The 15545-nt window shown below is 38.4% G+C and overlaps 2 protein-coding genes across 3 annotated transcripts in view; both read right to left on the reverse strand.

Annotated features, from left to right (window-relative positions):
- Positions 1–658: 658 nt before the first annotated feature.
- Positions 659–5419, reverse strand: LOC144957840 (uncharacterized). The gene is made up of 3 exons (XM_078889302.1): positions 5265–5419; positions 1949–3603; positions 659–1421 (listed from the first exon to the last, which is right to left on the reverse strand). Exons 2-3 carry the CDS (start codon positions 3565–3567, stop codon positions 902–904), a joined length of 2139 nt encoding a protein of 712 aa, XP_078745428.1. The 5' UTR covers positions 3568–3603; positions 5265–5419; the 3' UTR covers positions 659–901.
- Positions 5420–8612: 3193 nt separating this feature from the next.
- Positions 8613–15545, reverse strand: part of LOC144958124 (SWI/SNF complex subunit SMARCC2-like) — a 37042-nt gene continuing 30109 nt past the window's right edge. The window contains exons 22-25 of one of the 2 annotated variants that reach the window (XM_078889855.1): positions 15298–15432; positions 13792–14073; positions 11573–12626; positions 8613–10640 (exon numbers count right to left, since the gene is read on the reverse strand). In XM_078889855.1, coding sequence (XP_078745981.1) covers positions 10561–10640; positions 11573–12626; positions 13792–14073; positions 15298–15432 — 1551 coding nt within the window. In that variant the 3' untranslated portion in view covers positions 8613–10560. The remainder of the gene's footprint in view (positions 10641–11572; positions 12627–13791; positions 14074–15297; positions 15433–15545) is intronic. The other variant, XM_078889856.1, reaches the window with a different exon arrangement.

The raw sequence follows: 15545 nt of genomic DNA on the forward strand, positions 1-15545 counted from the left end.
CGGCCCACGTGTACAAGTACAATAAACATCCATATTGTATAAATATAATACAGTATATTATTATGTTGATTAATAATTTATAAAGCATTTCTGTAAATCTGTGGACAGATTCACGGTAAGGTTTGATAAATAATTCATCAATTCCTGATATAATGAGATATTTCAAATTCACAGGGCAGGTGTAATTTCAGGTGACCTAAATAACCATTCACACGATATATTGTGTTAAAATTATAATATTTGAATTGTTCTGAATTGGAGGCTAAATATTTTCTATACTTCGTTTATTGAGTTGATTAACTTCAATACACACACACACACACACACACATATATATCATGCTCTACGGAAAATTATTGAGACATGGAAGGGCAAATCAATCAATCATTTTGGAGCAAATAGATTTCACATAAAAACAATTTAAATGACATAGGAACCACCAGTGTCCATCAAAATACGTGACAGTACTTACATCATTAATGGCATGCATAACACACAACAACACACACAAAAACAACTACTATAAAATAATAATATACTTCCATATATTATATTATATATATATATATATATATATATATAATATATATATATATATTTATATATATATTATATATATATATATATATATATATATATTATATAATATATAATATCCCACTGCCTCCCTCACGGAAAATTATTCGAGACATGGGAAGGGCAGAATCAAGTCGAATCTTTTGGGAGCAAAAAGAATTTCACATAAGAAAAACAATTTAAATGAACATAGAGGAGACCAACCAGTGTCCCCATCAAAATACGTGCACACGTACTTACATCATTACATGGCATGCATACACACACACACACACACACACACACACACACAAACACACACACATACAAAAGATAAAACTTCCAATTAGGCCAGCCCCTCAGTTTCCACATATGTCTTTTTCCCCTTTGGTCGAACATAACCAAACTCTTTCAGCCTTCTCTCAACAGAAACTTTACCAGACTTCAACCAATCCAGAGACATCATTCTCTTCATTCTCGGATTTTTGTCACTCCGTATTACATCCTTTGTAGAACTCTCCCCTTCTCTACTCTGTTGAATATCAAGTTGTTTACAAGGGTCGTCTGCATCAATGTGGCCACAACTTCCATTCTGGCTCTCGGCGTGATATCTTGCTTGTCTTTTTTCTTTTCCTTCCTCTGCGTCCTCTGAACATTCTAGAAAAGAATGGCATTCCCCTTTGATCGATCCTACATTTAATTTCGATTCTTCGAAAGACTGGCTAAAGCTCCCCCGATTCGGATACATAGAAAGGGTATCAGGGGTCACGTGGTCTATTGACCAATTGGCGTCCTGGGCGGGCATGGCCTTTTGTAATTCGTCCATTGGGAAGTCGTTACATGATTTTACTCGACTAGCGTGAAACCTGCGGTGCAAAAAAAAAAGGAAATCTTTTAACTAGAGAATTCAGAAACATGAAACGGGAATGTCCTGATAGCTCTCTACTCGACGCAAAAGGAGCAAGGGCGTTTCAGGAATATTTACGACGCTCTCGACACTTTTAAGTCATTTTAGCGCCAGAAAGAAACAGCTTCGATTCGGTGTATGCAATCGATTGACCGAATACAGAGTTGACCGAATACCCTTGGATATTAAATTTTCTGACTTCCTCTTAACCAATCAATCAGGTGATTTGAGCCCCTCACCATCTAAAACATCTGCAAAAATATGAACCAATCTGTAATAAACTTACTTACAACTCCTGTTGCGGGAGAATTGTAAATGACTCAATTCTTGCTCTGTTCTGTCGTGACGAACGAACAGAAACGATAATTTGCACATATGATATTCAATTTGCAAAATTAGTGTAATCTGAAATTAGGTTTTGGGGAGCAGTAGGATACACTTAAGTTTGATTCATTTAAAGTCGCGTGATTTTAAATGTTTACTCACTTGGCAATGCTGCTGGAAAGGCTGAGGTTGCCACTCTCGTTGGATGTGTCCAGGAGTGACGATGTATCAAAAGCATTCGGGTCGACACGTCGATTGTGATAGCCAGTAGGTTGGTGCTGCCGAAGACCGCCTGGATCCTCTCTTTGTTGTCTGGGGTAATGACTGGGTGGCAATGGTGGCAATGCCCTTCCCACTCCCACTCCCACTCCCACGTGACCGATGTAGTTGTTTCTGACAAGAGTTTCACCATCAACGTTGGACACTGAGGGATACAGAGTCTTCTCTTCAGTTGGCTTAGCAAACTGTTTGTTTTTATCTAGTGACTGATCGATTGTTCCTTGTATATTTAAAAAATGTCCCATATTAGAAGAAGACGCAGAGAAAGATTCGGAATTTGAATGTTTTGTTCCACCTAAGAAAGAGGTCTGAAAGTGTGTCGCCATAGAAACGGAAGATATGTTGTTCTCTTGACCAAATTCATCGCACATTTTTTCTTCCAGTTCCAGATCGTTGCTGTGGTCGATAAGGTATCCCATTGGATCTTCCAAAAACTGGTTTTGCTTGTCAGTGATTTCACTTTCGATTTGAAAACTTGGGTTTTCAAAACCGGAAATTTCGCAAATTTCATGATGAGAACTTTTATTGGCTGGCTGAATTTGATGACATTTCATCACGTGACCATTATCATCGTCGTCCTCATCACCAGCATAGGCGGTATTATCAGACATCGAGTACAAATCATCGGGGGCAATTTCCATGACGCCCGTCGCCAAAAGTTTTTGCGACTCCATTGACGTTCGGAGACTGTCTCTTGAAATTATATCTCCATTATCGCGGCTCTCGTCAAGATCACCGCCGCTGTCTTCGTTACTGTAAAATGACTGGCTGGCAATGCTGATGTTAATGGGATAACGCAGAGAGCAACGACTGCTCTCATTCCTATTTCCGATTTCATCCCTGACATTTGAGAATGGATCTTGGCATTTCCTCGTCCGATGGGAAAACGGATACGTAGCCGTGGAAAATGGCGACCCGGCTATGGATTGGTAGTCGTTATCATTGATGTCATTTTTATGAACATCGACTGATCTGTTTGACCTCTTGGAGGTCAGTGACGCCCTAATGGCAGAACCTATAATATCTGAATTACTTTTTCCAGTTTCAAAGCGGCTTCGAACGAAATTAGCGTTGCTGTTGTTGTTGTTGTTGTTGTTGTTGCTACAAGTGTATTTGTGTTTGCTGTTCCTGCTATTATTACTATTTTCATTATAGTTACTGTTGTTATTATGTAAACGATTACTCAATGCATCAGGAGTTGCCCAACCACTGTCCACATGCTTTGCCCTCTCTTTCCACCTCTGGCCATACCAAATGTAAGAGACAAGAACGCCGAGAATTAAAAAAACAAACAAGAAATACAAGATAGGAATCAGCGCTATCCAGACCACGCCTTCACTCTTGTCCAAGTTGACGTGTGGGTTTGGCCAGGTCCGGATGACTTTCAGAGTCTTCATATAAGCATCTAATTCTGCCATGTATTCCTTTCCTGTCCCGTTAGTTAGAGACTCCAGTCTTTGCGCAAGCATCTCAATTCTGTCCAGGGTGGCAATGGACGCCATCTGTCATTGGAGACAAAAACTGGTGATGACGATGTGCTGAGAAAAAAAGCGATAAGAAAAGGAATAAATCGCACCATAGAAAATGAAAACAGATATGGGGGATAGAGGACACAGCAAGGACTCATTGGAGACAAAAACTGGTGATGACGATGTGCTGAGAAAAAAAGCGATAAGAAAAGGAATAAATCGCACCATAGAAAATGAAAACAGATATGGGGGATAGAGGACACAGCAAGTGACCCCTCTGCCCACGTTGAGAGGTCCAGAAGACCACACTCAGGCTTTTGCAACTTCAGTGATCAGGTGATTTTCATTTTTTTAACTAGAGAAAGGTCGACAAATGGACTTCTTTTACATATGCCTATCGCAAATGCCAATTACGTGAATACACCTCTTTAAAATTCAAACCAAACCCTCACCCCAAGGGTAGGAAGCAACTGCTATTGTCTGTTCCACGCTATAAAAAGCGGGATAAATGGTTCTGAAGAATTAGATAGTATTAATTCGAACACTTATTCCTCTCATTTATCATTCACATGTATTTTTTATTTTATTTTGTCGAGTCTAAATAAATTTACAGGTAATTTAATTGAGTGGAAAAGTCAAGGTTTTTTGGGTTTTTTTGTTTTGTTTTGTTTTGTTTTTTTAATGAAAGCGACAGCCGCTGCCATCTTCGTTTACGATTAATGGAGAGAAAAAAGAATGAATGGTAGACATTCCATATGCAGGTGCCACTTCAATGACTAATACTCGTAATAATAATCCTACCAGTCTAGTTTCTTTCTTTGGATAAATGAAGGAAATTTTAATTTTAACACCAGGTGAGCAACCCAGTATATTTACCAATAGCAACGTGTATTATTTGCAGTGCTGATAACGCAAATGATTCTGGGCTCATTGTTGAAATGGGAATAATCTCAAGCCAACGCAAAATATTGTCCATTTCAACAATGTTAAATTAGGCCCATAATTGCGTTCTCTGCAAATATGTGCACATTGACTAACAGCGACGTGTACTCATGTGCAGGTCTGATAACCCAATTTCTTATGGGCTCATTGTTGTGAAGGATTTACTTTTTTTTTTTTTAATGACGCAAAATATTCTCTATTACAACAATGTTTAAACACGACTCATAAGTGGGTTCTAATGTCAGACCTGCATATAATATGTACAAGTCAACTGACAGCAATTGAGTGCCTGTACATGGAATGGGAGGACTTCCGTAGTTTCACAGCAGTTTTATTAAATATTACTTGATCTTTCAGCCCAAGCATTGTTTTATAAGGGCTATAGTATCTTTAGTTAGGGCTGAAGATAGGTTCTAGGGTTTCGCCCCGATAATAAAGAGGAGGGGTAGGGGTTCGTTGGGGTCCAGCGATAATTTTTTTTTAAATCCCCTCTTTAGGCGTGCTGTGAAACTACGGAAGTCCTTCCCATAGAATTTATCCCAAAGAATAAATAATACATCTGAAATAATGACGAGCCACACGCTTTTTCATATTCTTATCCAAATAAATTTGATCCAACGATTTCAAGGATAGGAGGAGGGGTTCGTTGCCCACTTCTCCCCACTCTCCTCTATGGATCTTCATACCTGAAACCAGTCCAGGAATGGGAAAGGGAAACAATGTAACTTGCACACTCTTTTTAAACGTTAATTACGAACATTGAGAAGAACAAGAAAAAAAAAACCAACCCAAAAAACTTGTCCAACAAACCAGGAAAGAACTCTGATTTTAACACTCTTGACACATCTTGTTGGTGTTTGTTTATTGTTGATGTTGTGAGTTCAAGTCGAAGACGGAATCAAAAAGCCCATTAAACGAAACGCATTTTCCGTGACACGCAAAAACAAAAAACAAAAAAAAAAAAAAAAAAAAAAAAAAAAAAAAAAAAAAAAAAAAAAAAAAAAAAAAAAACAAACAAAAAAAAACCCGGTCAATCGGAATACGGACAATAATGGTGGTTAAAAAAAAAATTATTTTTTTTAAAGAATCATTCTTTTCTTTATCCTTTCTTACTTTTAGGAGGGGAAATCTCTCTTCATTCATTTGTTATTTGTGCTTAGATCTACTACTATTTGCAAGGGATAGGAGTGATTTTTTGCCTTGTTTTGTTTTTTTGTTTGTTTGTTGTTTTTTGCTCTTTGTTTATTATTATTATTATCATCATCATCATCATCATCATCATTATTATTATTATTATTATTATTATTATTATTATTATTATTATTATTATTATTATTATTATTATTATTATTAATATTGTTATCATCATCATCATTATTATTATCATTCATGTTTAGGAAACTACCAAGAACAGATTGTTAAGTCTCTCAAACCCCCTGTCCAAGTTTTAAAAAAAAAATAAATAGGTTGATGAGCACATGTACCATTACAAATTTAGAAAAGAGAGTAGAACGAGGGGGGTGGGGTTCCAATGGTTCAGTTGGTAGAGCACTCGCTTCACACGCGAAGGGACTAAGATCGATCCCAGTTGAGATTTTGTCAGAGTCCCCTGTCCACCCAGCCGTGATTGGGTAGTTGGATCTGCTAAATCTGGCAGAAAGTACTTTGCGTCTTTGTCACAAAGAGGATTAACGGTATATGTCATTTCCAGCTGACGCGCAATTAAAGCCCCTCGTGACGAAGATGCAAACTTCACACCTCTGTGAGAACTTCTTCAAACTCCGCCAATATCGGACAACAAAAATTAAGTGCGAACATCTGGCAGACATGCCCACAACCCTATCTTATCAAAACAAAGACTCATGGCCTTATAAAAATCTGCCACTTACAACAAGACATGATCTCCAACAAAAAATATCGTCAAGAACAGACGTGTTTTGTCCTGATTCAGTGGTGTGATATTATTCATTAATATTATTAACTCACTCAACCCTAACACCGACTATATCCGTCGTTTACCAAAGTTACTTTTACCCGATGCCTATTTATTTTTACATTTTTCTGAGACAAGTTATAGGCGTAGTATCAAAATTAATGTTTTTAGTCTTTTTTTTATGTTAATGATAGTTGAATAAAATAGAATCTATGTGCCTACATGCTCATTTTTAATACATATCATATTTTTCCAAATTTGACAAGTAGCAAAAGTCTTAAGGATTGAGTGAGCTAATATGGGATTTCTCTCCCTTCCTGGCTTGGCCATAGGAAGAGCTGGCCAACCTCACACCTGTTCATCAAACGGTACCCTAACAACCCGAAGCAGAGAGATGGCCAGTTCAGCTAAGGACCTCAGCTGCTAAGAAGATATGAATCACAATAAAAAATATTGTGGTTTTGTTTTTTCCTTAGTTTGTGCCCAATGATGAATAATATCTTTTAAAAAACACGTACAATTTAAAACAAAATAAATCTGACTTACTTTTATTGTCAATTATAAGTGGGACTGGAATTTGTCTAATCATTACTTATAGTCTTGTGAAGGTTATATCCTTAGACAGCTATACGAGCCACAAAAAATAAACAGTCCTTCAGAGACATTTGGCCCATGGAGAGGAAGTTTATCCCCGTTTCTATAGTGTGAAACAGACAATCATGGGTGCCAGCAGGAAGAAGTGCTGAAACCTGAAACTAAAATCTCGACACTTTGCCAAACCTGAAAATGTTCCTACTGAAAATGCGGCCTAAACTTTACTCTTATTTCATCACCGATTTTATACCATTATTAAATGATTACACAGCAAACATATTGACACAATGAGGAAATTAATTTGATTTTAAAACCAACTTATAATACATAGTGAAATACTCACAGTGCAGTTGTCTCTCTAGGTCTAGGGGAGCCAAAGAACAGAGAGAGACAGAGAGTACCAGAGGTACTCCCTCAACATTTTTTGAAAAATTTAGTATACCGGAGGTATTTGACTTCGAGATATCGCGAAACCGGAATTCCGGCATGAACCGGAAAACTGACACCCATGCAGACAATTGCCTGCTACCCTTTGGATAGGACGCTTGTATATATAGCAAAGTACTTTCCACGAGATCTAGCACTATCAGATCGAGCTACCCAATCACTACTGGGTGGGCAGAAAAAAATCTCAACTGTACTCGGGGGATCAACCTCGGTCGCTTGCTCGAGAAGCGAGTGATCTACCAACTTGAACCATCGGCACCCAACGCATTTAAAAGCGAAAACCAACACCTAATAGGCGACTTGTACTGTGTATGCAATAGAGATAGAGCCGGGGCTTATCGCGGTTTCTCCTGCGCGAACCAGAAAATATAATTGCTTGCAACTCTTTTGATAGAACACTGGTCTATCACAAAGTACTTTCAGACAGATCTGACAAATCCAGCTACCCAATCACTGCTGGATGGAAAAGAGGTCTGAAAAAAAATCTCGACTTCTCCCAGGATTGATTTAGGTCCATTTACGTGTAAAATGAGTAGTGCTCTACCAACTGAGCTATCGCTCTACCAACTGAGCTATCGGGATCCACATTTACCGATTTAGAAGAAACCATGTAAATGCTCTTGGCATAATATGTACATATATTATTTATTGTCTTAACTTAAGAAATTAAGAGACATGGAAATGGCTGGGCCACACACCATGAGAAAGCCTGAAACAAATATTACCAGGCAGGTTCTGACATGAAACCTGCAGGGAACAAGGAAAAGAGGACAACCTAGGCAACAGTTGGAGGAGGGCATTGGTGGAGGATCTAAAAACTGAAGGCTTAACATGGAGAGAAGCTGAGAAGATGGCACAAAGCAAGACAAGGATGGAGAGGATTTGTTGTTGTGAAGGGCATAATTAAGTAATTGTAAAGCGCATAGAGCAGAGTGAAATTGTAAAGAGCCTAAGAAGTGCATAGAGCATAGTGAAATTGAATCGATTAGATATCAATTGTTCAGAATTGAAGGTAGCTCTCCTGAATTGTCTAGAATTTTACTTATCCATCATAAACTGGGAAAATAAGATAACGTATTCAATGGATTTTGTTTAATCCGTAACTGATTTAAAAAAAAAAAAAAATTAAAGTAAAAAAAAAGAAAGAAAAAAGACTAAGGCGTTTATGAATAAAACATTGATTTATTCCATCATTACAAAAAAAAAAATAAAATAATAAAATTGACAGACAAAACATTGGATACATCAATACTATAAAAGAGCCTGTGCCAGAAGCTAGACCCCAAAAGCATAATGGATTTTTTCAAAATATAAAAATAACTTCCTCAAGTTCTTTGGACGCCATGTTATTCTACATCAGATTTCTTTGAGAGAAGAAAATTCATCTTTAAAGATTAACAGGTTAACATGAAATACAACAACTTTGTGTGCTAAACAACACTTGGCTGCTTGGACACATGAAAAAAAGTGAGTTCACTTTTGACAGAATTTAAGTTTTGAAAAAATTATGAGATAACCCAAATTGTCTTAAATACTGCTCAAATTGTTTAGGGTTAAAAAATCATTACTTAAATTGAACTTAAGTAAGTTTGTAACCATTATCTAATCAGACCTGATCATAACTCCTTTCCAAGTGATAGATCATCATAGTTATGCAAACAATGCTTAATCATAAATTTTAGACAAATTAAATATAATTCGTTTAATCAATTTGATTAGATTACAGCTCTCATTGCCCCGAAAGCAAATTTTTTTTTCATTCAGTAAAGGGATAAAATATTAAAAGGAAATAATTACAAGACAAACATGAAATGATGTGCATAAAATGACAACCACGGTTCTGGCACAGGCTTAGAATAGAAAGTAATAAAAAAAAAAATAACAAGAAAACATTTGATCATATACATAGCCACCTTCGTCGTCATCGTCACCATCATCAACAAGTGTTCATTGCCATAACATTATCAATGTTACATGATAAATTTAATCTCTAACTACAATATAAAATGCACTATAAAATTTACATATGATACACCCACACCCACCCCACACACAAACCCACTGTCCCACCCACACAGAAACACAAATCTAAAAACCTATACTCTTTTTCCCACAAAAAAAAAAAAAAGATGAATTTCAATTTAAACGTTATATTTATAAATATTAACTTGTACCCGAACGTGATTTGCCATCATATGAAGTATGCACCCTGGATATTTTTTTTTACTTGTATAACAAATTTATTTGAATACTTAGTCCACTTCAACAACAAATGTGTTTTGTTCTAGGCAAAAAAAAACCCAACAAAAATCATGGAATCAATCAATTTAAACAGGAATTAGAGGACATAATTTAAATTATGAGATAAAACATTTGAAGTGACTCACAATCACTATAAATTAGTTATTAGCAGATTTTATAACTCAGATCTTGAAAAATAAACGTTGAAAAAAGTTTTGCCTTAATATGCCTCTTACAATTTAACCTTGAGTTTAAAGGGACAAACCTGCCCAAAAAAAGTTATTGGATTTAAAGATAATGAAGAATTGATTGCAGTAGGTTATGACGACAAAGCACAAGGCTTTTGGTCTCCAGCTTCTGGCACAGGCTACAAAAAACAAGATATCAGTTTATAATACTTAAGAATAAGCGTAGTCAAAATCAATGTAAATACACACATCCATTTTTCTTGTAGAATAACAAATCAATGTTCTGAAATGAGCCCCGTTGTATTTTAAAAATGCGTATACTTTTGATTACATTTACGTGGCTGGCATGAATGGTAAATGCTGGGTAAAAATGTAAATGTCATATGATCGACCGGCTTATTATTGCATGGCTGGTCTAATAACCCGTAACATTAATATAAATGAACACACATCCATTTATTGGAATTTATGACATAAACTTAAACACCTACCAACTTAATAACATTTTAAACACTTGATAAACACCCACCCTTGTTACTGACATTTACGACAAATATATAAAGATATTTAAGACTATTTTAAATAAAAAGGGTCTGTAATATTTCTGGACAGACTAAACATGTGATGAGATTCGTCGTCGTCATGTCTCTGATGCAATCAATACGCCTTCTGGTCACATGGTTATTCCGACTGGGCAGGGCTTGGCGACGTCATCATCTGTTCCTGGCCTGGGTTAGTGCCTGTGGTGGGAGGGGGTGGGGCTAAGAGGGAGGGGAGGCAGGAGAGAAACAACATGTCTTGAGTTAGATGGTGGAGGTAGGTAGTTGTACCCTTAATGATGTGAAATATAAAGAAAATGCTGGGGGTTAGAGGGTGGTAGCGGCGGTGGTTGCTGTGCTCTTTAGTCAAATCATTACAATACTTTTGTCCAAAAAAAAATGTATTACTAAAGGCCTGCATACTTCAATTAAATTTTAATTAGTATAAACTACGCCAAAAAATTGTATGTGTGAAATAAAAAAAAAAGTATAGGAATACATATACGGATATGTATGAAATTGTGCCAAAAGGCCATTTTTGTAAGGCTTTGATGACCAAAATACTGAGAGGCTGATATAAAAAGAAAAGTTTTTCAAACTTTTAAAAGTGACAAATTTTGTCGCCAAAGTCAAAAACTTACAATTATATAAACTTTTGGTAATGGCAGACATTTAACAACGATGATAATGGCAAGAATTTCACATCCAATGACGAATCAACCAACCCATCCACCTACCCACTAACCTCCTTCTTTGAAAACACAAAAAAAAACACACCTCCTTCTTCTACTTATATGTAATATACGACCCTACAAGGGGTCCCTGGCCAACAGCAACACATAAACATGTAGGACGAGTCACGACGTCTGTTAGGCAATATTACAAAAAAATTTTCGACAGAGACAAAGCTGTCAACAGCAGCCAGATATTCAATGACACATCTGAGTACAGCGAGAGAATGTGAGTAAAGAGCCATGCACCACTAAGAGCAGGACTCGAACCCTGGACCTGGCCATCCGAAGGTGAGTGTCATACTAAGAGCCCACATATCAGACAGCTACAGCCTCATACTGAACATCAAACCAGGGTTAGGGTTCAAGTTTGGGAATATTTTATTCAAGTTAATGTCTAAAGACTGTACAGTCGTGGCTCACCTGATGGGTTCCCTGTTCCTGGCATGGGGGGTCTAGGGGGCCCTCCAGCTGCCTGAGGGGGACCTTGAGGGTTGCCTGGCATGGGGCCCTGCTGTTGCTGTTGTGCTGGGCCTGGTGGGGGATACTGTCCCGGGTAAGGGCCCTGCATTGGGTAATTGCCTGGCGGCCCGCTGTAAGGAGGGTATTGGCCCGGTTGACTTGTAGGCGGGGCCATGTGTGGGGGTGGGGGGTACTGATTTGATCCAGGGGGATATTGGGGTGGGTACTGATTGTATGGGTAGGGCCCTGCATTTGGTTGGCCCTGATTAGGCGGAGCCCCGTATGGCTGCATGGGACCGGGGCCCATTGGATGTTGGGAGGGGGCACCTCCTGGATAACTGGTGTTGGGGGGTGGGTATGGCCCAGGGGTGCCTTGTGGAGGAGGCCCTTGATTTGGCGGGTACATCTGGGGCCCTGACTGGGGTGGAGGGTATTGTTGACCCATGGGGCCCATTGAGGGGTGCTGCTGCATCGGCTGTTGTTGTTGCTGTGCCATGGGGTGTTGTTGTTGTTGTTGTTGCGGTTGTTGTGTAGGCATTGGTTGTTGTGGGGTGGGTGTTGTAACACTAGGTGGTGGTGGGGGTGTTTGAGACGGTGTCGATGATGATTGTAAAGCTTGTGTCAAAGCCGACTGGACAGGAGGGGTGATGGACGGTCCAGAGCCTGATACAGATGCCATGTTGGCAGTTGTGGCCACTGCTGAGGGGGTTGCAGAGGGCTGGTGTAGTGGTGGTGGTTGTGAAGCAACTGTTGTGTCTGACGTTGTGGCCAGTGGTGTGGCTGTCGACGATGATAATGATGACGGCGTAGACGTGTTGTTTTGGGCGTCTGCTGAGACGGGAGTGGTAGCTGTAGTTGAGGTTGGTGGTGTTGGGGCTGGGATGGTGGATGGGATGGCAGGAGTGGTGGTTGGGGCTGCTGACTGGGGTGCTGACGCGGCTGATGGCAAGGATGGAGAGATGGAAGAGGGGAGGGAGGAGGTGGGGGAACCCTGAGACATCTGGGACACTTGCACCTGTGGGGCAGACACATATAGAATTGTGAGTAAAACAAAAATGAACGCCGGGGCTTGTGGTATCCTTTACCTGGATTAGCTTAGTAAAGACACACATTAAAAAATGATGGCATTTCTCTCTTCAAAATATGAATGTGGAACATCAGGGAGAAGCAACTGTGTATGGTAGAAATCTGGAAAACTGTGTTTCATACTTCAAGGATCATAGTCAGAAATAACAAAGAGGATAACACAAGAAAAGGAAATGAAATTTTAAAAACTACTTGAAGATAGATTTTTTAACATTTATATTAAAAAGTCAGTAAAAAAAATAACTTTAAAAAGAAATTTTCAAAGCTCAAGTCAAACAAATTAATGCAGATTCTCTTGTGTAAACAATTAAAAAAAAACCCTCTAAGATATGAAAGTGGTTATTAAAGTTGATAAACGTTCGCCAGAGCTATGAATTTGTGGAATGCCCTACTTTTTTTTGCTTGTCATTATGAGACATACTTTCTTTAATTTCAGTTGTTTGCAACAATTTTAGGTCATATTAATGGCAGGGGAAAAAGGAACTCTTTGGGGTGGTCAAATACATCAATAGTTTACAATTCACAAATCAAATTCTAACTTCTTAACATAAATGGGCTGTAAACTTTCTGCTTCCGATTTAACAAATCTTCAACTTTTATATCCTCTATATTGAATTTCAAGCTAATTTTAACACCCAATCTTCCTTTATAATCAAAGAACATGACCCTTATGCATCAACAACTTCAGTTTAATTAAGTGTGACATCCAAATACAATTGGAAAGCAGATGTTTAGTACATGATACATAACAGGGGCCTGAGCAGAATTGCATTACTGAAGAATTCAGTTTTAAAAGCATACATCTCTTTGAAGAGTTTTAACTTGAAGAGGATGAAAAAGATAATAATTTCCAAAATGTTTTGCTGACCAGCAGATGGGACATTTTGTTTTGTTTTATGGCCTTGTTAGTTTTCAAAATGTTAATATATATGGCTGTTCGTTTAATAGTAATGCACTTAGAACCACACAAATATGGGGGGAAGTAGGTACGTTACAGAACACTACAATAAATTTCTAAAATACTTGCTAGAATTTACGGAAGGAGGTAACTGTAAAAAAAAAAAAACATTCTTATCGCCCATAACTTTCATTACCTGTGGTCCTTGAGGAGGCATGGGGGATCCGTGCATGGCGTAGCTTGGTGTGTTTTGAGTGACTGCTGCGGCCAAGGTTGGGTTCTGAGATGATGCAGACGACGACATGCTAAGATGGCCACTGGTAGCCCCTTCGCCTTGACCTGACTGCCCGGCAACTCCAGCATTTGTCTCAGCCACTTGCTGACTTGCTATTTGCCTGGCCCGGTACTCAGCTGCCCTGATTTGCTCCATGTGGAACTGTTGTTTCTCCTGGAGTAGTTGCTGACGCTGATATTCAAGCTGGAGGATATAAAACAATAATAATATAATAAAGACTTTTAGAGCCACAACAAGGCTTGTTTTTTTTTTTGTTTTTTTTTTTTCTTCTGTTTTTAAGGGCTTTACGGTGCTTGTAACAATTTCAGCACCAGTAAAAAGGAAGAAAATTGGATAGTAAAAAAAATTCTAGATTACATATAAAAGCACACTTAGACAATCACACTGGGATGGTCAACTGAAACTAACTTTGACATAATGTCATGATACCAACAGGGAAAAGATGCCAACTGGAGAGTATGAAATACCAATAACTCAAGTCATTGCTATTGTCGGTTATTTTTTTTTAAAAAGCCACTCAATCTTTAAGTTTGCAATAGGATCGAAAAATATATGTTTGAAAAAAAAAATTTTTTTCTTATACAACACAATATCAACTAAATGTGCCCATTGGTGGTTTACAAGTACAGATGATCTCAAGTCAACAGTGCTGAATGACATACAGAAAAAGCTAACAGACAATTCAGTTACTGGCTAGATGTTCCAATTTTCACGAGTATCGTGAGGAGTTACTAAAGAAATTTTTTTCCTCCTAACTTTGCACAGTCCACAGTAGAACACAAACTCCAGACTGATCGGCTCACATGCTGAGGTTTATACAACTAGACTTCAATGTGATACTTCATATAAGACACATTGGCAAGTCTGTAAAGGCTTCGTAAAAAGCAGTCCTTCAGTATTATTCAATTAGACCCATGGAGCCAGAGTTGATCCTGGTTTCTATAGTGTGAAATGGACAATAGCAAGTGCTTGCCACCCTTTTCCAGGATGCTAGCCTATAACATGAGTCTAAAAAGTCTATAACAAAGTACTTTCTGTCAGATCAAAGAGATCCAGCTACCCAATCACTGCTGTGTGGACAGAACCCCCCCACCCCAACTGGACTTCACCTGGGATCAATCTCCGTCCCATTGCACCCAGATTCCACCAAGCCCAAATGAGGGGCAGCATAGCTCAGCGGTATGGTCTTCGCTTCTTACCCGAAAGGTACCGAGTTCAATCACCCGCCGCTGCGCTGTGTGGCCTTGAGCAAGTCACCTTGTCCTAGCTCAATTTGCGGCGCTGCACTCACCCAGTTACTTGTCTTCCCTTGGAATAGACCCTAGAGTCAAATTTCCCCTATGGGTTGAATAAAGGGAATTCTATTTTTTTCTATTCTATTATTTTATAGACAGACACACAACTTACAGATTCCCTCTCGTTATCCATGATGGTCTCCAGTTCTTCAAAGTGTCGTAATTTAATCTCAAGCTTTTTCATCTGAGTTTCCACCAGCAAGGCCACGAGTCCTTTGATCTTCCTTTCCTCCACGGCAGCCAAATGCTGATGATTAATTTAAAAAACATGTCAATGACTGATAGATTTGTCAACCAACAATTATTCTGCGAATTTAAGTGTAAATGCAAATATAATGCTTGAAGTAAAAAAAAAAAAAA

Source organism: Berghia stephanieae, chromosome 12 (assembly GCF_034508935.2).
Source record: "Berghia stephanieae isolate SIO BIC M18660-M18661 chromosome 12, UCSD_Bste_1.3, whole genome shotgun sequence".
NCBI classification, from domain to species: domain Eukaryota; kingdom Metazoa; phylum Mollusca; class Gastropoda; order Nudibranchia; family Aeolidiidae; genus Berghia; species Berghia stephanieae.